Raw genomic sequence first — 25,752 nt, 5'->3', positions numbered from 1 at the left:
CTCCATCCTCCCTCTTTTCCACCCTTTCCCCCCCTCCCCCCCCCCCTCCCCCCCCCCCTCCCCCCCTTCCCTGCCCCCCCCCCCCCATCTCTGGACCTGTCTCCAAGATTCTCTGAAGAGAATTTTGTTTTCCACATAATGTACAATTTAAGTCCTACAACCCAAATGCACCCTACAAACCTGGGGAACCCTTTCTGGCTGCTCTCTGTGGGTGATGTAGTGACAGACGAACAGAGAGACTTATCACCGAATTATCCACGTTTTCTTCCCCTCCAGTCCCACTTGTCCCCTTGGCGGCTTCCTGCTCCAGCCTATTCTGTACCGATCCTGCCCCTGGTCCCCCTGGTCCCCCTGGTCCGCCTGGTCCGCCTGGTCCATCTGCTCCCTCTAGAGGCTGCCCTGTGTTTGGGGTTTTGTAGACTCTGTTCACTTGCTTCTTCTGTTCGTGGTAGCCTTTTCCTGAGGCCGCCTCTTTGTGCATGTGTGTGCGTCCTGGTTGGGGTTCTTGGGAGTCTCTTTGGGACCCCGCTTGTGTCCGCTTCTGCCCGTGTGTCTGGCTGGTCACTGAGACAGAAGCAGCTTTGAGGAAGAGTTTGTTTTGACCGTTAAGTTTGAGGTGCCCCCAGACTTGCAGGAGGGTGTGGGTGGGAGATCAGCATGTGGGAGACCCTGGCCTCGAGGGGTCCAGTCGCTCGGGGCGGAGGGAGCGAGCTGGGACCCCCACACTCGAGGCCAAGCAGAGCAGGACCCTGAAGGGGGAGGCGCGGCGTGTTGAGTTTGTTGAGAAGCCAGGGAATGCAGACCCAGCAGAGTCCGTGGGACGCGGCTCCCTGGGCTCGTTGGTGGCCAGGCGAGCGTGTTTGCGGGCACGAGGGGCCGGAGGCCCGTTTGCAGAGGGGGGGCGAGGGTGGGAGACGGGGTGCGGAGACCCCAGGAGGGTGAGCCTTGGAGGCGCCGCCGAGGGGAGGAGAGGCGCTGTGGGAAGATGAGTCCAGCGAGAGCTTGCCTCCTCTCCAGTTCAGGGGGGCTCGGGGACTGTGAGAAGCTGTGGGGTGGCCCACTTGAGAGGGAGCCACGTCACTGCAGGGGAGAAGGGCAGTGGGCGTGGCAGCTTCCTGAGAGAGTGGGGGGCCTGGGGGGGAGGCCTAGGCGGAGAAGCCAACCCGAAGTGGGAGGGTGTGCACAAGGGGGGAGGGGGGAGGCTGTGCACAATGGCCGCGTGGCCGCTGGGCTGGTGGCACTTGTCTGTTCCCTGCAAAGGAGAGCAGCGGGGGGCCGAAGATGGGTGGGTTTGGGTGGTCATGAGCGGAGCAGGACCCCTCAGGGGCTGAGGAGCATGACTTCGGGGCGGGGCCCAGGCCCCCCGGGGAACGGTGGCCCCACAGCACGTGCTGTGGAGAAAGCCCACCACCAGCTCCTCTGGGGTGGGGTGACCCCAGGTGGGCGCAGAGGATGTGAGCGGGCTCCTTCCCGGTGGACAGAAGGCCGAGGGGGAAGAGCAGGGGTCACCAGGGAGCAGGGGTGAGGCCACGGTCGGACAGGAGCCGGTGGGACACAGGTGGCCCTGAGAGGGCTGGCCAGGGTGAGGAGGATGAGGCTTTGGGGTGAGGAGGCCCAGGGATGGCGGAGGCTGGGGGTGGCACAGCTGGTGGACTGCAGGGGGCGGTAGGGTGGGGGGGTGCGGCCTGGGCCCAGGGGAGGCAAGCCGTCCTAGGTGCATAGACGGATGGGGTGGGGTAGGTGGAAGTCAGGGACCAAAGAGGAGGAGTGGGAGGAGGGGGAGGGGGATGTGGGGGAGGAGGAAGAGGTGCTTCTAGCAAAAGGTGTGTTTGTCGCGCAGAGTGAGGTGGCGGGTGGCCGAGTGTGGGAAATGGGTCCTAGCTGTGGGGAGGGCTCTCAGCTGTTAGGCCTTAGGGTCACCCACGAGAGGAGGACTTTGAAGCTAGAGAGGAAAGGGGTCCTGGAGGGAGGAGGGACAGGGGCATGGAGCTGGTGGCACCATTTTGTGGGGCACAGCAGGTGGGGGCCGAGACTGCCCTCGGGTCCCTGCTGCGTGTGCTGTGCCCTCGGGTCACTTGGAGGCGCTCCCTGAGCCGCAGGTGTGCAGCCGGGGAGTCCGCGGGCGCCTCCCAGTGCCCATGTCCCGGAGCCGTGGGGTCTTCCAAGGAGGGGCCCGTTCCCTCACGCGGCAGTCCTGGCCTTGCCCAGGTCCCACCCACAGTCCCGCTGGAGCCCCCGCTGTGCGCAGGCATCTGGTGGGTGGTGGGTCAGGTCAAGGGCAATGGGAAGGGTCCTTTACGGGTGAAAGGTCAGCGGGGACGTTGGTTGGTGGTGCCTGCCTGCTAACGGCCCGGAGGGGTCTTGGTGAGCCAGGACCCCACCAGCTCATCCTCGGGCGTTTTGGGGACCTGCCGTGCCGGGGAGGGCAGATCCCACCCAGGTTGGTGTAGGTTTCGGGGAGGGCGGGGAGCGTGTCCTGGGTTCTAGGGAGCTTTCCGGAGGTCAGGCGGTGGGCCGCGAGGATGGACCAGACTGGGTGAGGCCGGGATGCAGGGACGGTCAGCGTGCGTCCTGGGGTGTGTGACTGCGCGGGGGATGCGTCGGGTCCCCGTGCACGTTGCGGGGAGGTGGCGCCTGGTGGGTGTTCGGTGGCTGGAGGTGGCTTAGGGGGAGGGTACGAGGGGCGGGGTCTGCTGGCGCGTGGGTCCCAGTCGGAGGGCGTGGCGCGGTGCCGCCAGGCTCCCGCCGAGGAGGGATCGGGCGTTGGAGGGGCTGTGCGTCTGGGGAGCGCCTGCTGTCCCAGCCCCAGGGCTGCCTCTGCCTCTTCCAGGGACCCCTCTGTGTGGAGACGGAGAGAGCCGGGTTCAAATCCACCGGTGACGCTCACTAGCTGTTGCAGCCGTAGGAGGTTACTCGGCTTTTCCGTGTGTCCATTTGCTCGTCTGCAAAATGGGAACAGTCGTACCCGCGTCAGGGCGCCGTGGCTTGCGGACACGCGTGTTGCTACGTGTAAAGTCCCGAGAACAGCCCTGGAAGGCCCCCCCCACCGCGAGCGCTTCCTCCGCGCCCGGCGCTGTGCCCGAGCTCCCCGCTCCTCCCGCCCGGTAGTGCCCGGTCTCCGTCCGGCCGCCGCCGCCGCGCACCCTGGGTGCTGTGCTGTGTGGCTTTGGCCTTTCGGCCCCGTGCTCAGCTCAGTGCCTGTCGCACCGCGAATGTGACTCTGGTGGCGCAGTCGTGGTGAGCCGGGGTGCCGTCCTCACAAAACGCCCCCCTGCACGGGGAGGGATGGGGGGCCGAGCCGTGGGGCAAGGGACTGCCGGTCCTCCTGCGGGCACCGGGCACACAGCACAGTCTGGGGACTGCCTGCCTCTTCCTGCGCCTCCCTCCTTGGGGCCTGTGGGCTGCTCAGGGCCCGGCCCGTCTGTGGCTTCTGGGTCTGGGACGCTGCCGGCCCCGGCTGGGCACACATGGGACCGTTGTATCCCGACCTCAACCTCGGGGGGCAGGAGGGGAAGCATCCGGGCAGCCGGTGTGTGTTTACTTCTAGGTCCCGCCAGTCTGAGGGATGAGTCGGTAAAGGAGTGACATTGTCACTCGGAGGGACTGATCCTGGTAGTGGGCGCAGTGAGAAGGGGACCGTGTGTCCTACTGTCTGTGCTGCTGGGAAGCTGTCGCTCCTTTCTGGCCTCGATCACCTTTTCTGTGCAAGGAGGAGGCCGGACTGGACGGTGTCTTTGTCCGCTCGGGCTGCTGCAGGACACTGCGTGCGGAGCAGCTTAAACCACAGCCTGTTTGTCACCAAGGGCCAGGTGCTCACAGAGCCAGTGTGTGGCGGGGACACTTCCTGGTTCCGGATGGTCACCTTCTCCTGTCGTTAACGGGGTGGAGAGCAGGGACCGCGGGGGGAGGGACGAGGTCCCTCTCTCCTCTTTTACGAGGACACCAGGGGGTAGCATTTCAACACCCTGTGAAGTGGGGACACGCCTTCAGCCCACAGCAGCCCACCCAGGTGTTGCCACCTGTCAGAATCACCCAGAAGGTGTGTGGGGTGGGGGTGGGACCTTGTCAAAACAGGCGTCTGGACTCACTAACCCAGAATCTCCTGGCGGAGGAAAGGGACCCAGAACAGGCACCTGCGTGGCCCAGATGGCAGAAATGCCCGTGGGCGTTGGAAACTATGCCCTGTGGTTTCTTCTGGATTTCACTGTCTGCTCCGCTCGTTTCACTATGAGCTGATGCGGTTTAAGGAAAAGTTAACGTGTAGGCTGTGCTTCTAAAATGTGGTTGCAGGCACGGAGACGTGACTTGGATGAATTAGAAGGAGTTAGCGGGACACGACAGTGCGAGTCTACCAGAAATATCTGGGCAGGCCACGAAGAGGACCGTCACCCTGTGTCACGTCTCAGTGCCACGACTCTGGCGTGTGGAGGGATTACAGACGGGTGGCCAGGAGGTCTTCTGTGACCGAGGAGGGCAGGAGGGGCTCGCTGACCCCTGTCCCGGGAGGGGTCACGCCCCCCCCCCATGCTGTTCCCTGCACCTGTGCGCCCCCCTCCCCCAGCACTAGGCTGGTGGCCTTAGCGCAGGCTCCGTGGCTGCGGAAACAATGACCACAGCACGACTCTGTTCCCTCCATTCCCTCAGTTCTGGGGGTGGCAGGTCAAAATCAGTGTCACCTGCAGCGGTCACAGTGCGGGCAGGGCCCTTCGTCCTGGGGGCCGCAGGGGAGAGTCTGTTCCCTCACCTTTTGTGGCTTCTAGAGGCGCTCTGTTTGTGAGCTCTGTGGCCCTTCCTCTACCTTCACAGCCTGCTGCTCTGACCTCCGCCTCTCTCTGACTCTGAGCCTCCTGCCTCCCTCTGGTGAGGACCCTGTGACCCTGGGGCCTGCCCGGATCATCCAGGATAAGCTCCTGGATGGAGGCTCCTGGAGGGGGGGCGTCGGGGGTTGGGCACATCTGGCGGGGGAGCACCATTCGGCCTGTAAGAAAGAGGCCCAATGAGAGACCCTAAGACACTATTCTTGGCCAACTTTAATATACACGTTTCTAGTGATGAATAGCGAATAGATGTCCATAGTACTTAAATGATTAATTTATCGCCACTTAGGTATTAAGTAATATGGCAATTTAGAAATAAGTTGTTCTCTTATGACTCTTACCTCCCAGGATGATTTTATTCAAACCCGCGTCCCGCACACCACGTTCTCTGTCGCCACGTCCGCCCCCTCGGAGCAAACCTTTCTGTCCTCCAGCTCCGTCTCTAATGCGCTCCCCTGGCGGCCGAGACCCCACACGTGTTGTCACAACGCGCCCCACCTGACGCCCCGGGAGAGGACGCTGGCAGCTGGCGCCTGCTTCCTCGGGACCTGCCCCCCTGCACCCCCTCCCCCCCCCTTTACCCTGTGCCGATTGTGCTTCGATTTCACCGGGGCAAATCCCAGCCGTGAGAATGACTGTGCCGCGTCCTGTGTGTCCTCCTCGTGGGGCACCAGGTCTGGGCTGGGCCTGGGACCCCGACGCAGGTGTTTTCTGTGACAACCAGTACTTTTAATGATGAAGTCATCCCCTGGAAGGATGAAGGTTCCTGTTCCCTTTTTTGTTGTTTTACCTGTTCTGTCCGGTGGCCTCTGTGGTTGACTGAGGTGGTTTCAGACTGACGTATTTTCCCCCACATGGTATCTTGTTCGAAGGCAATTAATCGAGGGAGGTGGTGGGATATGAGAGACACAAGCTGACTCTTCCCTGAGGGAGAACTGGTCGTGACGGAGGGGCTGTGATCAAACAGGGGGTCGGCCAGGTCACCCAGGTGCCTTTCTACCCCAGGTGTGTGGCCCGCGCTGCCTTTCGCTCTGGCTCCTCCCCTCTGGTTAAGACGCAGTCGGGGTGGTCGGGAGGGGTGCCTGGGCCTGCGCAGGAGCTGGGAGCCTCCCCTGCGGCGGCCCTCGGACTTCCCATCCGGGCAGGCGGCACTGCCACCGCCCTGTGTTCCTCGGCCCTGAACGGTTGGACAGGCGTCCCTTCCGGGAGACACGCTGTCTGCTCGTGGGAAGTTTCTTAGGCTGACCTGAAGGTTCCCTGTGCAGGCTGCTGCTTCTCTCTCACTCGCACATTTATGTGGTGACCAGAGACTCTTCCTGTGGTGGCTTTTGTCACGAGCTACATTTTTATGTTTAGGAGATACCGGTAAGCAACGGGAACACGGGATGTTTAATAACAGGCCGTTTGTTCTCTTCCTCAGGGCGTCACTTCAAGAAGCACTACAGTAGGCTCAGGCATTCCCTGAGCGCGGCCCCTGGACTAACGAGCTATGCCCCTGGTGTCGCAAGCCCGGCGAGATGTATAGAGCAGGGGACGCGGTGCAGCGTCCGCTTCACGGGCCGGCGCCCCCTCGCCTGAGGAGTGTGGAGGTGGCCAGAGGACGGGCAGGGTACGGCTTCACGCTCTCTGGCCAGGCGCCGTGCGTGCTCAGCTGTGTCCTGAGAGGGAGCCCCGCGGACTTTGTGGGCCTCCGGGCCGGAGACCAGATATTTGCCGTCAACGAAATCAACGTGAAGAAAGCATCCCATGAGGACGTGGTGAAATTAATCGGGAAATGTTCTGGTGTCCTGCACATGGTGATTGGCGAGGGCCTCGGCCACGTGGAGTCCTGTTCCAGTGATGAAGAGGTTGGATTTTACGAAGGAAAAGGCTGGCTCAAGCCCAAACTCGATTCGAAAGCGTTAGGTATAAACAGAGCCGAGAGAGTCGTCGAAGAAATGCAGTCTGGTGGGATTTTCAATATGATCTTTGAAAATCCTAGTCTCCGTGCAAGCAGTTCCGAGCCCTTGAAATTGAAACAAAGATCCCTTTCGGAGTCAGCTGCCGCGCGATTCGACCTTGGACGTGAAAGCGTAAATCACCCGAATCCCAACCTGCTTTCTAAGGAGGAAATATCAAAAGTTATGAATGACGATTCCGTTTTCAGTATCGGCCCCGAGAATCACGAAGATTTTGCGTTAGATGCGAGTATTTTAAACGTGGCCATGGTCGTGGGCTACTTGGGGTCCATCGAACTTCCTTCCACGAGCTGCAACCTGGAGTCCGACAGCTTACAGGCCATCCGTGGCTGCCTGCGGCGCCTGCGGGCGGAGCAGAAGATCCACTCCCTGGTGACCATGAGGGTCCTGCACGACCGCGTGCGGCTCTGCACCGACCAGGCTGCCGTCCTGGCCGAGTACCCGGCCGAGAAGCTGGCCTTCAGCGCCGTGTGCCCCGACGACCGGCGGCTCTTCGGGCTCGTGACCATGCAGACGAGCGACGACGGGAGCCTGGCGCACGAGGACGAGGGCGCCTTGCGGACTTCCTGCCACGTGTTCATGGTGGATCCAGACCTGTTCAATCACAGGATCCACCAGGGCATCGCTCGGCGGTTTGGGCTGGAGTGCACGGCCGACCCCGACACCGGCGGCTGCCTCGAGTTCCCCGCATCCTGCCTGCCGGCCCTCCAGTTCATCTCCGTCCTGTACAGAGACATGGGCGAGCTGATCGAGGGCGTGCGGGCCCGGGCCTTTGCCGACGGGGACGCGGACGCCCACCAGAACGCCAGCACCAGCAGCAACAGCGACAGCGGCATCGGCAACTTCCACCAGGAGGAAAGGAGCAGCCGAGTGCTGGTGGTCGACCTGGGTGCCGGCTCCAGCAGGCACGGCCCCGGCGGCAGCGGCGGCGGCTGGGAGGGCGCGGGCGGGAGGGGCTCCCAGCCCCGGGGCGCCCCCTGGAGCGGGGCCTTCTGCCTCGACCCCGAGGGGGGCCCCCCGTTCGAGGCCGCCCCGCAGGCGGACAGGTGCCGGGACTTCGGTAAGCACCTAGGGCCCGCTGCTCACGTGGAGCTGCCCCCGGCCTCCTCGCGGAGCTCGGTCCCCCCTTCCAAGAGGGGCGCCGCGGGCCATGGCCAGCGGTGGCTTCCGGTCCACGTCCTGCAGGAGTGGCCGTGCGGACACGCCAGTGACCAGGAGTCGTACACGGACTCCACCGACGGGCGGTCCAGTGTGAACTGCGGCACGCTGCCCCCGCCCATGAGCAAGATTCCCGCGGACCGCTACCGGGTGGAGGGCAGCTTGGCACAGGCCCCGCTGAGCACCCAGAAGAGGGACTGGTCCAGGAAGGCTTTTGGGGTGCAGAACCTTTTCGGGCCCCATCGACAAGTTAGAAAGACTAAGGAGGACAAAAAGGTAAGCCCGCTAGGCGCGCTCTACACACGTGAGCTTGATTTCGTGACGCGGTCTGTCCCTGGTGGAGCGGGGCGTGTTAACGGCCGAGTCTCCGGTCCCGGCTCCGTCGGGCTGCCCTGTGCCCCTGTCGCCACCACGGGGTGTGTTTGGTCACGTGCTGCAGGCTCTGTCCTGCCGGGGAGCCCTCTGGGTGCTGCCCCCTCTCTCGGGTCCTGGGCCGGACACCTGGGCGGGGGCGGGTGACCCAGCCTGGGCTGAGGCCCTCCTTCGTTTGGGCCCTTTCCTGCTGCCGGTGCCTAGGACGGTCCTGTCCCTGGCCCCTTCGGAGCCCATGTCATCTGTGGGCTCGGGCAGCACGCCCTTTTGAGGTGAGAACACAGTTTTGTTTTGTTTTGGTGTTTTTTGGGTGTTAATGTTTTATTCACTTATTTATTTTTTTGAGAGAGAGAGCGTAAACGAGGGAAGGGCAGAGAGAGGGGGACAGAGGATCTGAAGCGGGATCTGCGCTGACAGCAGCAGGCCCGATGTGGGGCTCGAACTCATAAACTGCGAGATCATGACCTGAGCGGAAGCCAGATGCTTAACTGACTGAGCCACCCAGGCGCCCCTGAGGTGAGAAAATTCTTGAAGCACAGAGACTGTTGACTTCAGGACAGGGAGCTTCCCAGGGTGTGGATCCTTGCTCTGTGTCCTTCATCTGGAAAATCCTGCTGTGAAAAAAGTGGCAGCTGAACTCAGCGGTGGGCTGGTGGCTCGGCTCCCTGCTCGCCACAGATGAGCATCAGGGGGACCCGCCGGGGCCAGCACTGCCCTGAACGTGCCTGTGTCCCTTTGGGGCCCTCTGCCTTCCCCCCCGGGAGCTCGGTGTGGAGCACGAGGGCAGGAGTCCGCGTGCGGGACTTTGCTCAGCAGGGGGGTGGCCAGCGGCACCGGTGGGACAGGCCGAGCCACCGTGTGGCGGTCGCTGTAGCCGTGGAGCGGTGTTTCCAAGGCACTTTCCTCGGAGGACTTTCGTGATTGTAAAATTCCTTTTCTGCTTGGGTCCGCGTCCTGGTTCTCAACAGTGGAAAATGTCACAACGAATCCCTCCGAGGGCGGCTGGCTGGTGAGGGCAGGGTCCTGGACAGAGGAAAGGGGAGGGGCGGCTTGGCGAATATTCTGTTGGCAATCACACCCTTCCCGTGTCGTAGTTTTCGCCCTAAAACACGTTAAAGACAATAGAAAGCGGGAGGAACGGACAGACTCCCCCCCAACTTTACCTCCTCCAGGAGGCCATGGCCACATTTCCACGTATCTAAGGATGGATGTTTGTTTTTATAAACAGTTGTGATCGTGTGGGTTTTCGACTCCTGTTTCTAAACTGCGGGCGCTTGTGGTTCTGCCACAAGCACACCCCATCCCTCGTCCCCCCGCTGCCCCGGGGCTGAACCGCACGAGGCCTGTGTTCTCGGGGCGCGGCCGCCTCCGCCCGGCTCCTTCCCACCTGCCCCCGCCGAGCCGGCTGTGGTGTGGGCTTCTCCCACCCGAGCCTCCTGTCAGCTGGGGTGAGCTGGGAAGCGAAGGCCCGGAAGGTGGCAACCGTTTCCCGAAATCAGACACGTCAGCACCTCTTGGAGCACGTGTCCTACTAGTGCATGCACTCTCCAGCTCCACTGCTGGTGTGTCAGCGCCTGACCACACGGGTGGAAAGAAATGGGATTTGTGCGGCTCTCTGTGGACCGGGTGCCCCCTCGCCCGCCCTTCGTCCGAGGTGAAGGCCCTGTCTACACGCTGTGGAGCTCCCCGCCGTCTCAGACCGCTCCCAGTGCAGCTCTGACCTCGGGGAACCCGTGGGGCAGGGGTGCTGTGGCCCCCGTTCCACAAGTGAGGTGACTTGTCCTCGAGGGGCTAAGTGACTTCTCTAAGGTTTAAGGTTTAATAGGACGAAGCAGGGTCATGATTCAAACCGTGGGCTTTTTTTTTTTTCTAAGATTTAATGTTGTTAGAGCAGTTTTAGTCTTACGATAAAAATTGAGAAAGTGCTGACACTTCCCACATACCCTCTGCCCTGACACGTGCACAGCCTCCCCCACTGTGAGCACCCCCACCAGAGAGCTGCCTCGTTACGACTGACGGATCTCCACCCCCGCGTCATCACCCAGAGTCCCCAGTTCACGTCAAGGTCCCTCTCGGCGTGCGCCTTCCGCGGGCTCGGACACGCGTGTGATGGCAGGCAGACCCGCCGTTATGGTCTCGCCCGGCGCGGCCCACCGCCCTCAACACCCCTGGGCTCCGACCTGTTCTGCCCTCCCCGGCCCCCAGCCCCCCGCCACCGCTGACCTTACCGTCCCGCCGTCCTGCCTGTTCCGGAATGTCCCGTGGATGGTCGGCCACACGGCGTGCAGCCTTTTCAGACTGGCCGCTTGCCCTCAGTCGTGCGCGTCCACACTTCCTCCGGGTCTCTTGCCCGCTTGATGGCTCGTCTCTTTCTAACGCCAGGTAATATTCCGCCGTCTGGAGGGACTGCAGTTTATTCGTCCGTCACCTGCTAAGGCCACGTTAGTTACTCCTGGGTTTTGGTGATTATGAATAAAGATGCTGTTCACACCTGAGCTCAGCTTTTGGTGTGGACGTAAGTCGTCAGCTCCTTTGGGTAAACGCCAAGCAGCGCGATTGCGGGAGCCGGTGGCGGATGTTTACTTCCATGAGAAACCGCCGCCGATCTCCCGAAGCGGCTGCACCACAATTCTGAGTTCCCGCCAGCTGTGACCGGCAGCTCCTGTGGCTCTGTGTCCTCGCCACCTTTGTGTGTGTGGGGGGGGGGGGGGGCAGAGTCCTGGATTTGGCTGTTCGGGCGGGTGTGCAGTGGGGGTCGCGCTGTTACTTTGATTTGCGTTTCCTTGGTGACTAAGACGCTGACCACCTTCTCCATGCTCCCCTGCCTTGTGCTTGCAGCCTGAGGCTGGTCTCGTTCTCTTGGCGTGGTCTTTCCCAGAGCAGAACCTTTCCATTTCGACGCAGTCCAGCTGATCGGCTCTCGCTCACGGATTGTGCCTTCAGTGCTGTCTCTGAACAGGCCCCACCAACCCCAGGTCCTCTAGCTTTTCTCCTGTGTCGTCTTCGAGTTTTGTAGTTTTTTATTTCCCATTTAGCTGAATGACCGCATTGGGGTTGATTGCTGCGAAGGCTGGAAGGTCTGTGTCCACGTTCATTTTTCTGCACGCGGACGTCCCAGGGTTCTGGCGCTGTGTGTCGACACCGCTGCCTTCGCTCCTTTGTCAAGACCCGTGCGTGTCCCTGTGAGGGTCTCTGGCTGCTCGGTAGCCATCTCTCACCTTGACCGCAAGCGTGGTGACAGTGAGGTGCTGGCTGTCGTGGCTCGGGCCGTGACGAGAGGCTGAGATAGCGCAGTGGCATCGGTGTGTTTCTCCTGTTGGAAAGTAACAGTCTGGCGCTCACCAGTTGACCCCAGAGGGGTTCTGTGACCCCAGAGGGTTCACCCAGGCGGGGTGTCTTTATCTTTCAATCTTACTGACAAGGACAGTCAGGTTTTTATGCGTCAGGGGATTTGCCCAAGTTCCAGTGCAAGTAAGTGCTGACACTGAGACTGCTCGCGGTCTGTCCCGCATAGACTGGTTTGTGACCTGTCTTTCCTCTGCAGTGGTGATGGGACACCCAGTTCATCTCAAAATAAGTGGTAATGAATGGTGTTTTATTGGGTTCTGCCATAATCTCTTGAAGGTTATCAGTTGCTTTTTACCTTGCTCAAGGGATTCTCCTTTATTAGCTCAGCCTAATCCCACAGGCTCCCTTGCTGTAGCAGCAGAAGCTTCCAGAGGCTGGGGGGTGGTCTCCTGGTGTCCCTCCTGGAGGCTTGTCAGGATGAGGACGGGGGGACGGGAGTGGGGCGCCGCACAGTGGGGGCCCCAAGTTACTCCCATGCTTCTTGGCAGAATTAGGCTGCAGCCCGGAGACAGAAAACACACCAGGATCGGAGCAGGGAAACAGAGTTGACAAGTGCTAACTAGACCAAAGGCAGCGAGCTGCCTGGAGGGAGAGCCCTCGGGGACCCTGGGGCAGGCCCCACAGCAGGGGCGAGGCAGAGGCCAGCAGGGGAGAGGCTGCAAGCTGGGAGGCTGCCCCTCAAGGCCACGCTGCCGGGCCTCGCCTCTGGGTGCTGACCGAGCGCGCTGTCCCCACGGAGACAGTGTAGAAACCCGTCGGAGCCACTGCAGGACTGGGAGGCTGTCCCCAAGAAAAATGGCACAGCACCGCTCACCACCGCCTGGAAGACGTCCAAAACCAGAGCAAGCTCCTGTTGGAACTGTGACGCCTCCCTCCCTCGAGGCCTGGGGGACCCCCCCCCCCCAGCGGAAGCCTGGAGGCCAGCAAGCCATGGGGAAGGGGCTTCCTGTCCTGGTAACAGCAGGAGTGCCAGCCCCGGGGGCTCTGACTCTTCCTCCTGTGGGGAGGCCAGAGGGGAGGCAGAGGCACAGACCGGGCAGGTGGGGCCTGGCCAGGTGGGACCTGAGCCGGTGACACTGTGGGAAAGCTAAGTGGTGTTTATAAGTAGATGATTTACCACTCTGTTTACTCTGATTTTCTTTTTGCTGGGTGTCCGTGGCCAGGATGCACTAAGGGAGCGTGTGACTGAGAGAGGGGTTGACGGGAAAGAGAAAAGCCAAGACCCTGAAATGCTGTCTGTGTCATCAAAATGATTCAGTTACATTTAACTCGAATTAAGGATGTTTAATTCTGCTTCTTTGAAAACTGATATCCTCAGACTAACATTAATTAAAGTATCTGGTTAAGTAGCAAAATCCGTTGTTAAACTTTGCACATAATGGATTTGGGAAAATTTTTAAATGAAAACATGTTATTTATGATACTACCTAAAGGATTTATTGTTGTTATTTTGAAGTGAATTAATAAAAAAGTTTAAACATATCGGTTTAATATGGAAATTGTCAATAGATGACGCCCACGGAGACAAAAGCTCTTGGGGCCTCAGTGATTTGTATGAGGGGCATCCTGGGAGCACAGTGTTTGGGGACCACTGCCCCGGAGAGGCTTGCCGCTTTGTAGGAGGGCCCCACTAGGGCTGAGTCCTTCCAAACTGGCAGTGTGGGTGAGAGCCTAAAAAATACCTTTCTGATCGAATAAAATGAAAAAAAATGCTGAAAAAAAATGCTGTTAACTTCGTGCGCTCATTTAAAAGTAGGGGTGCCTGGGGGGCTGTCGGTTAAGGATGCAACTTGGGCTCAGGTCGTAATCTCATGGTTCGTGGGTTTGAACCCCTTGTCGGGCTCTGTGCTGACAGCCGGGAGCCTGGAGCTGCTTCAGATTCTGTGTCTCCCTCTCTCTCTGCCCCTCCCCTGCTCGCTGTCTTTTTCTCTCTCCTGAAAATAAATAGTAAAACATTAAAAAAGTGTTTGAAGTAATGGGAGTTTCAGCACTGTTACCGCAGGACTAATTTCACAGTGTCCTAAACGCTGTATGTGGAGTGCGTCCTCTGTGACGAGAAGGTGTGGGCAGGCCAGGCTGGCGTAGAGGCCGCGCCTTTACGAGGACCTGTTCCTTCTGTGTTGTGTTGCCATCCCCTGCCCGTGACCCGCGCCCAAACTCCAGGTACAAGACAGTGTCGTGCGGGGGCGCCTGGGGGGCTCCGTCAGTTAAGCATCCGCCTCGATTTCCGCTCCGGTCATGATCTTGGGGTCGTGAGTTCGAGCCCCGTGCTCGCGAGAGTCGCCCTCTCTCCCTCTCTCTCTGCCCCTCCTCCGCTCAGTCTGTCTCTCTCAAATAAATAAATTAATTAAAAAAAAAAATAGCGTCATGCCCACGTTGCGGCGGGCAGGGAGCCACGGCCGGAGTGTGCTCCTGTTCCCGCGGTGCCGGGTGGGTCGGCCGAGTCCCGGGACAGCCCCGCTGCAGGGAGGCTGGAAGGTAGTGGTTAGCCGTGGCGTGTCAGGCGTCCGCCCCGCGTGGTGGGTCCACGCACCACCTTGTGGGAGGCTCCCCCCGGCACACGAGGTGGAAAAGGTCACAGAAATAGGCATAGCCAATATAATCCCATTTTTGTGTAAAAAATTCAGCACCCCTCAACTAAACCTATGTTTTACAGGATACATCTGTTTAAAAAAATAAAGTGTACATATGTTTATATATAAATACACGGGAAAACATTCAAAGGAAGCGCTCCAAACCAATAGTGGGAGCTACCTCGGGGGTGGGAGGCAAAACTGGGGATGGGTCCAGGACATTTTGTTTTATCTTCTGTTATTTTCAGTTTTTATTACGGGAATACGAACATATTTTACCTGCTAAAAATAATTCCTTTGGAGAAAAAAATGGTTTTTCTTAATTCTTTTCCTAAGAACAGAGTGCGAGGCCTGGCACTGGATGCCCGAGGCTGGGTTCGTGTGGCCCAGCCAGCGATGGGTTCGGCAGGGGTCAGGCCAGCGGGGGACTGGGCCCGACAGACAGGTCTTGTGCAGTTTCCCAGCACAATGAGAGGAAGTTTTTTTGTTTGTTCTTTAATTTTTTTTAATGTTTATTTACTTTTGAGGGGGGGGGAGGGAGAGAGAGAGAGAGAGAGAGAGAGAAAGCGTGAGCGGGGAGGGGCAGATAGCGAGGGACACACAGAACTGGAAGCAGGGTCCAGGCCCTGAGCTGTCGGCACAGAGCCCGACGCGGGGCTCGAACTCAGGTGAGATCGTGACCTGAGCCGAAGTCGGACGCTCAACTGACCGAGCCACCCAGGTGCCCCGAGAGGAAGTTTTAAAATAGACTGTAAATAAAAGTTTCAGAGAATACTGAAGAGGCCACAACTAAGGCTCCGTGATTTAAATCCTTCTGCAAAGAGCGGCTCATGACCTACCCTGTGTAAACAACGCCCCAAATCGGAGGGAAGGGAAGCAAACAGATGGGCCAGGAAAGTCAGTGGGTGGCCGGTGCCCACGAACCCGACAGTGCAGGGAGCCTCCGCGGGTCTGCGCACCCCTTCCACGCCAGGAGCCCCTTTGGAGCAGCGGAGCGCCGCGGGGGGGGGGGGGGGATCGGGGCCCTGTGGGGATGCGGGTCAGGTGCCGGGGAGCTTCCCGGGGAGGCAGGACCGGGGGCTGAAGGACAGAGACACCCCTTACCGCCCTGCTCTGGTTTTATGTGGTTTCCAGGGAAGGCCAGCGCCTTGAGAGCTCAGCGGCCACGGTGCTCCTGCGGGAGTCAGCAGGGTTTGAGTCCCGCAGCGGCGCGTTATGTAGCTTGTAGCTGTGCTGCTCTCTGAGCTTTGTAAACAGTGGTGACAACTTGTTTGGTGATGGCTCCATGTCGTTCCACCGCTGTAGCCGCGACGCTGTCTGCAGCTCCCTCGTCTCCACCGTGACCGCAGCAGTGCACACACTCGCACGCGCACTGAGCTGGCGGAGACTGCTGCTGAGCTTCCTGCTCACGCCTGCGTCCCCGGCTGTGCGGGCGGAGGAGGCCCCCGGGGGCCGTTCCGGTGCTTGCTCACCTTCGCTCAGTTTTTAGTATCTGTCCTCATTCGTGTTGACGGGAAACGCCCGCGCCCGGTCTCTGGAGCGGGGACAGATTTGATAACTGCCTCACAACGACCACACTCGTTCCTGGCGCTCGATCCTTACCCCTGGGCCGTCGCAACGGCAGCCACGTCAGGTGTCGCCCTGCACGCACCGGGGTTGTGCTGTAGGTGAGGGGACCTGAAAACAGGAATCGGGGAGCTTATACGCACCCTGAGAGGGGACAGAGACCCTGGCTCTTTGAGCAAGTGTCCTTGGAGACAGAGGGAGGACTCTGGGTTTTCCCTCCTACGCTTTGCAGTGTAGACAGATGTGTCCAGAGGGAGGGGGACACGACTGGCCCCTCCCCAGATATGCTCACTTCATCTCTGAGATGTGAGGACTGACCCCGGGAGGTGAATCTGTCCCAGAGTTTGTCCTGTCTGTTCCCTCGTGATTTAGCGGCCGAGTCCAAGACCGGGAGACTATGGGTCCAGGTTCTCTGGCTCGGTTTCCCGACGGTCCCGTGCCGCTAGTGTGAGTGCCAGACGGCTCCGCGTCCTTGCCGGAACTCGCCTGCCGGGCTTCTGACTTTCCTGCCCGTCTAGTGGATGTGGAATGACACTCTACCGTGGCTTTGCCCATGAAGACGTTGCTGAGGGACCTGCTCACACCTGTGCCCACTTCTATTGGGTTGTCTTTTTTCTTGATTTGTAGAAGCTACAGATAACGGCTTCTAATCCTGTGACGATTGTGTCGCACATACACTGACTCCGTTTGTGGCTTGTGTTTTCCGCTTGCTCTGTGGGGACTTGATGAACAGAAGCTCTTGACCTTAATGTCAACCAACTTGTCAGTCTTCTCACGATTTTCAGTGTTGATTCCTGACCTCATCACTATCCCGAGGTCAGGAATATTCTTCTTTTGGTCTTAAAATTGTTTTGGAGTTGATCTTTATGAATGGAATAAAGTGGGTGGCAAGCTGATTTCTCCTCTCTCTCCGGATGACTGTGGGGCTGCTGTTACTCACGTGTGCTCTGTTTCCCATGTCCGTACTTCCCCCAATACTTGACTTTTGAAACTGAGGCTTGGTAATGAGTCTTTGTATCCGAAGTGCCGGATCTCCTTGCCTTATCTTGGCTGTGCTGAGCCTTGCTCTCTCATGTAAGATTTTACAGTAAGTTTGTAAATTCTCCAGAACGCCACTGACGTATTTTTGCAATCGTATTTTCGTCTGTAGACCCATGGGAGAATTGACATCCTTAGAATGTTGAGTTTTCCTATCCGTGAAATTGGTATTTCTCTCCATTTACTTAGGCTTCATTTTCTTTCAGTAAAATTTTATAACTCCCTTTTTTAAAAATCAGATTTATTTACTTAGATTTATCTTTAGAGCTTCCTTTCTGTAATCAGCTGTGGGACCCTGGGGTCTGTGTCCCCTTCCCCTGGCCAGCAGGGTCCCCCCTGGCTCTGCCTCCAGGGGTCCTGGGAGAGGGGCCAGGAGGGAGGAGGAAGGTCCAGAGGAACTTTTCTCTCTTCACACGGGAAGGGGGCGGTGGAAGCAGACAAATGCCGAGGGTTCTGCTCGCGGGCGAACTGCTGGAGCGCGGCCACCTCCATGCGGTTCTGTGCAGGGGTTTTCTTCTGTCCGCTCGCTTGTTAAGCTTCTCTCTCTCCTTTACACTTCAGAAGCCGGCGGGTCTGCGTGCGGACCAGGTGTCGGCTGCGATGCGGTGGCCCAGTCCCGGCCTGGGTGTCGTCTGCAGCCTCCTGGGCTTAAAACTTACACTTCGGTCTTGTCGCGAAGCCACGTGCTCTCTACCCACTCCCCCCAGATAAGGATTTGGAGCAGCGCATATGGGAGTTGTGCGAAGGGCTCGCCTCGTACGAGTGTGGAGGCTCCTCTGCTCTAGCAGCGGACTGACGTTTGCCGCGTGCTCACCTCGGCTGTGGCCGCGCGCTCGAATGGCTGCTGGCTTCCCTTGCCCGTCGGCCCTGGGCCCCCTGGTGCTGGGCGCTTAGGTGCCCGCATGACTCGTCTTCCTTGTTCAGAGGACAGAGGGTCCGGCTTCCTGGGCCACTTTGTGCCCCGGGGGCGGGGGCGGGGTGGGGGGGGGAACCAGCAGCCCCGGAGGGGGCCCCAGGGCAGCCCCGCAGCCGGTGCAGTTAGCGGCGGCCTCTGAAAAGAGGGGGTCTGGGGGCCACGGCCAAAGGCGGGGTGGCGAAGCGGGTGCCCGGAAGGGTCTGGACGGCAGGGACCAGGCCTCACCCGCTGCGTGGCATCCCCTGAAGGGTGCTGAGCAGGGGTACCGGGCAGGTGTCGGGGAGCACATAGCGCAGGGCGGGGATAGGGGGAGGACCCCAGAGGAGGCTGGCCACCCCACACTGTCCCTGGGGCCAGGGGGAGCAGTGGTCTGGAAAGAGATGGCCGGGCTCCGGATACATTTTATAGATAGAATCAGCTTTTGCCTATTTTTTGAAAAAGAGATCTCTTAGACAAATTCTTCTCAAGAATGGGTCCCTGCTAGCAGGGAACCAGCCCGGTGAGCAAACAGCGGGAGGCAGAAGGCCGGGCGGGCGTGGACAGTGTCGGAGGGCCAGGGCCTGGGGTGCCGGCCACCAGGCCGGGACGCACCTGGGTCTGAACGGGAGCCACAAGGCTCCGCCGCCCCCCCACCCCCAGCAGTGTCCCCGAGACCAGCATAGAGGCAGTGTACACAGGTCACCCAGCCCTGTCAGGTGACGAGCGGATCTTCTGTGCAACTTGATTTCTTTCTCAGCGGGAGCTCCCGGCTGAGCTCCAGCACGGTCCACGGGGGAGGCCCGTTGTGGCTCCCACAGCTTCACCAGGGGACCGCTCAGGGTGACGGCTTTCCACCTGCCGTCCCCTGGGCTCCTCTCTGGGGGTGTGGGTGTCACGGTCACCTCTCGGTGCTCCTGCACCCGTTGTCCCTTGTCACACTTAGCTGCTGTCCTGCTCCCTGCGCACAGCACCGTCCGCTATGCGCACAGGAAGAGGGAGAGGTGCCTTTGCTGTGACAGCATGCAGACAGACGGCTTCTGTAGCTCTTGGTGGGATGTTAGGGCTCGTGAGGTACTTGTATTACTTCTCCCGAGGACTCCGAGCGAGCGAGCGGCGGCTGCAGGTGCGACCCTCGGATGTCCCGCCCTTTCTCTTCACACCTGCCCTTTATGCTGTCCCTGAGACAGTCCCTCCCTCCCTCCCTCCCTCTGCCTCCCTCCCTCTCTCTCTGCTTCCTGTCCTCCTTCCTGCCCTCCCTCCTCCTCTCCATCTCCCTCCCTCCCCCTCCCTCCCCTGTCCCTCTTTCCCTCTTTCTTCCTCCCTCCCTGTCCCTCCCTCTCCGTCTCTCTCTCTCTCTCTCTCCCTCCCCTTCTGCCCCGTTTTGCTGTTTCTGCCGCTGCTTCTTGGGTCAGTTCTTTCTGCTCCCCGTGGCCAACAGGCTGCCGGTTCCCGAGCTTACGCGCTCTATTTTGGACGGCTTCGCTGAAGCATCCGTGCCAGTGCCGTGTGCGGTGTGGCCTTGCCCTGCCTGTCCCGCCGCTGCGTTCCGGCCTGGCCTCTGCTCCTGCCGGCCTGGCCTTCTCTTCTCCCTGGGAATGAGACCCCTTTTCAGCCTCGCAGCGGTCCCGACCCGCAGTCACTGTCCTCAGTGTAGCCTCCGGGGGCCTCTGGTTTCTTCCAGAGTGTAGCCCGCAGCCACGGGTGGCCTCTCAGGGGGACCTGTAGACGGGGAGTTGCTTGGAGCCCGAGACCTGTCGTGTGCTCCTCCCGGGCGCCCCGCGCTCCTGTGCCCGCGACCGTGCTGGAAACACTTGTGGAGAGCCCCGTGGCCACACGTCGTAGGCGAAATGAAGGCCATTGCTACCGACACCTATGTGACTTTTTTTTTTTTTTAATTTTTTTTTTCAACGTTTATTTATTTTTGGGACAGAGAGAGACAGAGCATGAATGGGGGAGGGGCAGAGAGAGAGGGAGACACAGAATCGGAAACAGGCTCCAGGCTCTGAGCCATCAGCCCAGAGCCTGACGCGGGGCTCGAACTCACGGACCGCGAGATCGTGACCCGGCTGAAGTCGGACGCTTAACCGACTGCGCCACCCAGGCGCCTCACCTATGTGACTTTTTATTAAAAATGAAAGGATTCAAAATAAGGTGCTCGTTTCTCTGGTTTGGGCCTGAGTGATTGGGGGGCAGGGGTGAGAAGCTGGGTTCTGGGTGTCAGCACAGCGTGAGGGGAGCGGCCAGTGGCTGGAAGGAGCCGGGGGGGGGGGGGGGGCCGGGGGGGGAAGGGGGGAGAGCCAGGGCTCGGTGGCCTCAGGGCCGCTGCCCCCTCGGAGGCCACTGTGGCTGGAGGGCCCCTTGAGTCTGTGTCAGGAACATCGGGTGATGGCGGTCCCGGTGTTAGGCAGCCGAGTGGCCCGGGTGCAGGTGCAGTCCGGGGACAGGGGGGAGTGAGGGCGTGTGTGGGGACGATTTGGGGCCGAGACAGCCCCCAGAGCTGTACGAGGCGGTGTGGCGAGGCCACCTCCCTGCAGGACGGCCGAGGTTCTCGCGCAGGAGGGCAGAGGGGGTCAGGGCCTGCCTTCCAGTTTACGGAAAACACGCTCACTTCCTCTGTGCCTGAAATTGGTCACTTTAGGGTTTCTAGTACCCAGGACATCAGAGATTTCAGCTGTGAGGCTTTTTACATTTAAAACGGGAGGCCTTCTTTGTTGGACCCACATCGCATTTGCGGAAGTGACAATCCCATAATGACAGTGAATTAATTCTGGTCATTTCCCAGAGAAAGAACAAGACGTGTTAATGGCCTGTTGTCTTGTGCACCTGAGTTGGTCTGGTCTTTAGACACCAGCTGACCGTCTGGGGATTCTTCAGTTTCCTCGGATGCCTGTGAAATTATGTAAAAGCATAACGTTTACATTAATAGTTACTTCTCTGGCCACACCCTTTATGTTTCCCCAGCTATTCGTCTGTGGTTCTTCATTTGCTCTTTTGGTGAGAGCCTTTGGGGGCCGGTCAGCCGGCACAACCCGCCTTGTGGGTTGGCAGGCGTGAGCTGGGGCTTGTCTCCGGGCGCCGAGCTTCAGGGGCAGAGCAGATGCGTGGAGATCCTGGGGTGACTTTTATTTTCAACTTTGGGTTTTGGATCGGGGTCGTTCGTACAGAGCATGAGATTAACCCGGGACGACCCTCTCGTCCCCACCGCAGGGTGTCAGGCAGAACTCAGCCTCTCTTCCCGAGAAGGTAACGTGATGTACTTTTTCTTTGTGTTTAGGGCTCAAAGTTTGGGCGGGGAGTTGGACTCACTCAGACTTCTCAGCGCACTTCTGCTCGGAGATCATTTGGAAGATCCAAGAGATTTAGTATCACTCGCTCCCTTGATGATCTTGAGGTAATTGAATTTTAGTTATTTTCTTTTCCCATCAGGTTTTTAAAAATGAATGTCGGTCGTGCAGATACACCTGCATCTTCCTGGAATCCCACCCTCACCCACTCCCCTCCCTCCTTCTCCTGCTGTCACCCTGATCTTCAAGTGTGGGGGGCCTCTCCTGCACATCCGGACCTTCCCTGCCCCCCCCCGCCCCCCGCCCGTGTCTGCGGACCGTCTCCTGTCTCATCGCTGCCCCTCTTGCCCCACTGAGTCTGCGGGCATCACCGTGCCTTGCGCGCTGCCTGCTGTGTGGCCAGAGCAGCTGTAAACGTGATAGACGTGAACTTGACTCGGCCTCACAAGAATCACGAGAGGGAGGGCCTCTCATCGCCCCCCTCTAAAGACAGGGTATTGATCCACAGATACCGAGTTCTTTTCTTGTATCCATATTCCTTAAGAGATGAATAGACTTGGCTGTCAGAGCGGTTTTAGGACTACAGAAAGGTGCAGAGCCCCCGAGCCCCCCCGCCCCGTGACCCCGGCTGCTCCCCGCTCACACCGGCGTGGCGCGTGTCGGCCGACGGGCCGGGCGGACGTGTTCCTGTGAGGTTCACGGCTCGCGTGAGAGGCCGCTCTCCGTGCTCTCCGTTCTCAGGCTGTGGACAGGCGTGTGATGTCACTCCGCCTCCATCACAGTGTCACAGGCGGCCCCGAGAACCCCTGTGCTCCGCCTAGGCCGCCTCCCTTCTCCCTGGACCCGTGGCGGCCCCGACCCTTCTGCGGTTCACCGTGCGTTCGGCCTGGCAGTCTGCACAGGGGCCTGGCACCGGCTGTCTTGTTCCGCCTCCCTTAAAACGCCGCCTGACCCGCAGGCTTTAGTCCCGTCGTGTCGTGCTGTGGCGTCTGTTGTGAGCGTCCTGGCCTCGCATCCGCCCCGCCGTGGACGGCCCCCCCTGGGCAGCTGGAAACCTGCGCACGGGACCCCGTGGGCACATGCGGAAGGGAGGGCTTCCCAGGCATAGAATGCCGGTGATAGGCGTGGCCACGCGCCAGTCTCGGTGACCCTTCTCACGCAGGCTAGGGTCACCGGCGTGTGAGCCCGTCACCCCTCTTCTCCGCCCTTGGTGCTGGCGGGCTGGGAACTTTCCATTTCGGTGAAATGGCGTCTGGTCTTACCCGGCATTTCACTGATGGTGTGTGAGGCCGAGTGGTCGTGGGAGGCTCTTGGGCTGTTTGAGTTTTCTCCGTTTTACATTAGCCTATTCATATCCTTTTCTAGTTTCAGATTTTGTATGTACGTGTGTGTGTGTGTGTGTGTGTGTGTGTGTTCTGGACACGAGTCCTTTGTCAGTGAATGTTTTGGAAAAATCTTTGTGGCTTATTCCCACCTTTGTTCAGGGTGTCATTCGTTACACATATGTCTAAGTCACCCTTTTTAAGTGTCCAGTTCAGCGCCATTAAGAGCAGTCACGGCGTCAGGGCACCTGTGACTCGTAGTTTCTGCTCAGGTCATGACCTCACCGTTCGTTGGATCGAGCCCCATGTGAGACTCTGTGCTGACGGCATGGAGCCTGCTTGGGGTTCTCTCTCTTTCCTTCTGCTCCTTCCCAGCTCGCTCTCGCTCTCTCTCTCTCTCTCTCTCTCTCTCTCAAAAGAAATAAACATTAAAAAAAAGGACGTTCACAGTGTTGTGTGGCCGTGCCCACCCTCCGTCCCCAGCACTGAACCTCTGTGCCCATGAAACACTGGCTCCCCACCCCCTCCCTTGGTTTCTGGAGCCCCACACTTTCCGTCTCTAGTGTTTCAGGACACTGGGTCCTTGTGAAAATGGAATCACATGGGCTCTCTGCTTCCGGGTCTGGCGCGTTTCACTGAGCATAACGTCCTCCAGGCTTGTCCACGGCGTGGCAGGCGTCAAGATGTCCTTCCTTTTTATCCACGTGATCCGTCGTGTGGACATCGCACGTCGTGTTTATCCATCCCTCTGACGACGCGCACTTAGGTTTCTCCCACCGTTTGGCGCTGTGAACACGGTTATGCAAATATCTGTTTGGTTCTAGCTGAAAAATTGATTCTAAATAAGATAAGTTCTTACAGACTGATTGACAATAAACTGGAACTAACAGGCCTTGGTTGATTGTTGCTTCGAGTAATAGGTTCGTTTGTGTTTTGATGTGAAACCGGGATGCTTGAATGTTAGAGGCGGAAGGGGTCTTTGAAGCCGCCCTGTCTTCTAGGCTGGATGTGGGAGGGTCGTCAGAGGCTAGGGGTGGGTCACAGAGGCAGGAGGGGGACACAGGCTGGAGGCTGGAGCTGGGCGGGGGAGGGGGGCCACCTTGCCCGTGGTGTCGTGGTAACTGGGGGGCAGTGCAGGCCAGCAGGCCGCGTTTGGTCAGCAGCAGTCAGAAGTGGCTCCGGCGCGGCCCCTCGCTGGGTAGAAGGAGAGAGGTGAGTGTGCCGAGTGCGGGGGGCCCTTGGAGCTGTGTGGCTCCCAGGGAAGGGGGTCTCGACGAAGCCCGCGTTCTCGGGTCAGCCTGTTGGCCAGCCGTGGGCCGCATTTTTCTGGGAGAAGGCTCGTGGGAGGGGTCTGAGCCTCCCAGGGGTGAGAAGTGGCCCTAGCCCGGCTCACGGGGGCAGCCCGCGGTCAGACCTCCAGGCTCCGTGGTTCCCGCTCACTTCTCCTCGCCCGAGAGAGAGCGCTGGGCCCTCCTGCCGCCCGCTGCCCGCATGTGCACCAGTGTCTGCGCCCTTGATCGAGGGCAGCGGGCAGCGGGCAGCTCAGTCTTCGATCTCTGACCTTCAGATCAGCTCCGCGAGGAGATCGTCGTGGTCTCTGTCTTACAGGTCAGGAAACTGAGCCGCAGGGAGTTTCAACAGCATCTTCTAGGCCACGCTAGGCTGCAAAGCTGTGGTCTTTCTACCACGTGTGGGACCTCTCGCTTTTGTTAAAATGGTACATTTGGAGACATAGGAGTGAATCTTTGCTAAGTTTGTTTTTTTGTGTGTTTTTTTTTTGTTTTTTGCCTAAAGGGTTCAAAACGTACAAGCTGCAAATACCTTTCTTGAACACTCATCGCTGGTAAGCCTGTTTCTAAGGGAAGCTTGTTGAACACACTGTCTCTCTGTACTTCTCTTTGTTACTCTCTAGCGGGTGTCCTCGGCAGCCTGGGAGACCGTCCCCGACCTCTTGGTCCTCGCACCCTCGGACGGTCCCCTCCCCAGAGGCACCGGCTTTCACGTCAGCCTTCAGGTGGTGCCTGATCATCCTGGGCCTCTCAGAACATTCTCTCCTCATTGCTCCCCGCCAGGGGCCCCTGCCCCCCGGCCACCAGCAGCCCCGCTCCTCTGCGTAAGTCCTGTCTCGAGTCCTCGTCCGGGACACCAGCAGCTCGGATTGGGTCCCCCGGAGGGAGACTCAGATGGAGAGCTCTGCAGGCCTGGGGACCCGCATCAACTGGGGTGATGAAACAGTACGTGTGTGTCAGTCCAAATGAGTGGCGACTGCGTAAAACAAGAATAACTGTTTTGTTTTTTTGTTTGGTTTAAAAATGTGTACAAGTAAATCACAGCGTGGCCACTAGTGTGAGCGCTGGGAGGTGAGTGGACTGCAAGCTCCAGGTGATGTCAGTGCTCAGGCAGAGGGTGAAGGTGTGGTTCGTCCTTGATTTTCATAAGGTGAGAACGCATGCTGTCATCTCCAGGGTAGCCTGAGACAGTAAAATAAAGAGCGCTTTTAGATTGCAGGGAGGAGAAATGGAATTAAAAAAAATTTTTTTTTTCAACGTTTATTTATTTTTGGGACAGAGAGAGACAGAGCATGAACAGGGGAGGGGCAGAGAGAGAGAGGGAGACACAGAATCGGAAACAGGCTCCAGGCTCTGAGCCATCAGCCCAGAGCCCGACGCGGGGCTCGAACTCACGGACCGCGAGATCGTGACCTGGCTGAAGTCGGACGCTTAACCGACTGCGCCACCCAGGCGCCCCAAGAAATGGAATTTTAAAAACCAGTCAACTCAGCAGAAATGGGAGAGACAGGACGGTAGGAGGGCGGAGAGCTGGGGGCTGTCCACGGAGGCAGCACTGAGTAGAGCCGTGGGGTGAAGTCCCCACATGTCAGTAGGAACATCGATTTCATTTTTTTTTTTTTTTTACATTTATTTATTTTGAGAGACACAGAGACAGCACGAGGGGGGAAGGGGCAGAGAGGGAGGGAAAGAGAGAGAATCCCAAACAGACCCCGCACTGTCGGCACAGAGCCCGACATGGGGCCTGAACCCACAAAACCGCGAGATCGCGACCTGAGCCAAAACCAGGAGTCATACTCTTAACCAGCTGAGCCACCCACATGCCCCAAGAACATCGCTTTTATTTTTTATTAAAAAAAAATTTTTTTTTAATCTTTATTTATTCTTGAGAGAGAGACGGACAGAGCATGAGCGGGGAAGGGGCAGAGAGAGAGAGAGACACAGAATCGGAAGCAGGCTCCAGGCTCCAAGCTGTCAGCACAGAGCCCGACGCGGGGCTTGAACTCACAGACTGTGAGAGCGTGACCTGAGCCAAAGTCGGACGTTCAACTGACTGAGTCACCCAGGCACCCCAAGAACACCGATTTAAAAAAATTTTTTTTTCAACGTTTTTATTTATTTTTGGGACAGAG

The 25,752-nt window shown here is 59.0% G+C and overlaps 1 protein-coding gene across 4 annotated transcripts in view; it reads left to right on the top strand.

Moving 5' to 3' along the window:
* Positions 1 to 25,752, top strand: part of RGS12 (regulator of G protein signaling 12) — a 122,979-nt gene that overhangs the window by 16,420 nt on the left and 80,807 nt on the right. For 3 of the 4 annotated variants that reach the window (XM_040488988.1, XM_040488975.1, XM_040488997.1), the window contains exons 2-3: positions 6,238 to 8,209; positions 21,000 to 21,116. In XM_040488988.1, the coding sequence (XP_040344922.1) occupies positions 6,335 to 8,209; positions 21,000 to 21,116 (1,992 nt within the window). In that variant the 5' untranslated portion in view covers positions 6,238 to 6,334. The remainder of the gene's footprint in view (positions 1 to 6,237; positions 8,210 to 20,999; positions 21,117 to 25,752) is intronic. The other variant, XM_040488982.1, reaches the window with a different exon arrangement.

The sequence above is a fragment of the Herpailurus yagouaroundi genome, unplaced genomic scaffold (genome assembly GCF_014898765.1).
Source record: "Herpailurus yagouaroundi ecotype Mexico unplaced genomic scaffold, PumYag 28, whole genome shotgun sequence".
In the NCBI taxonomy this organism is placed as follows: Eukaryota; Metazoa; Chordata; class Mammalia; order Carnivora; family Felidae; genus Herpailurus; species Herpailurus yagouaroundi.
Note: the sequence above shows the minus strand (reverse complement) of the source record. Positions and strands in the feature narration are given on the sequence as shown.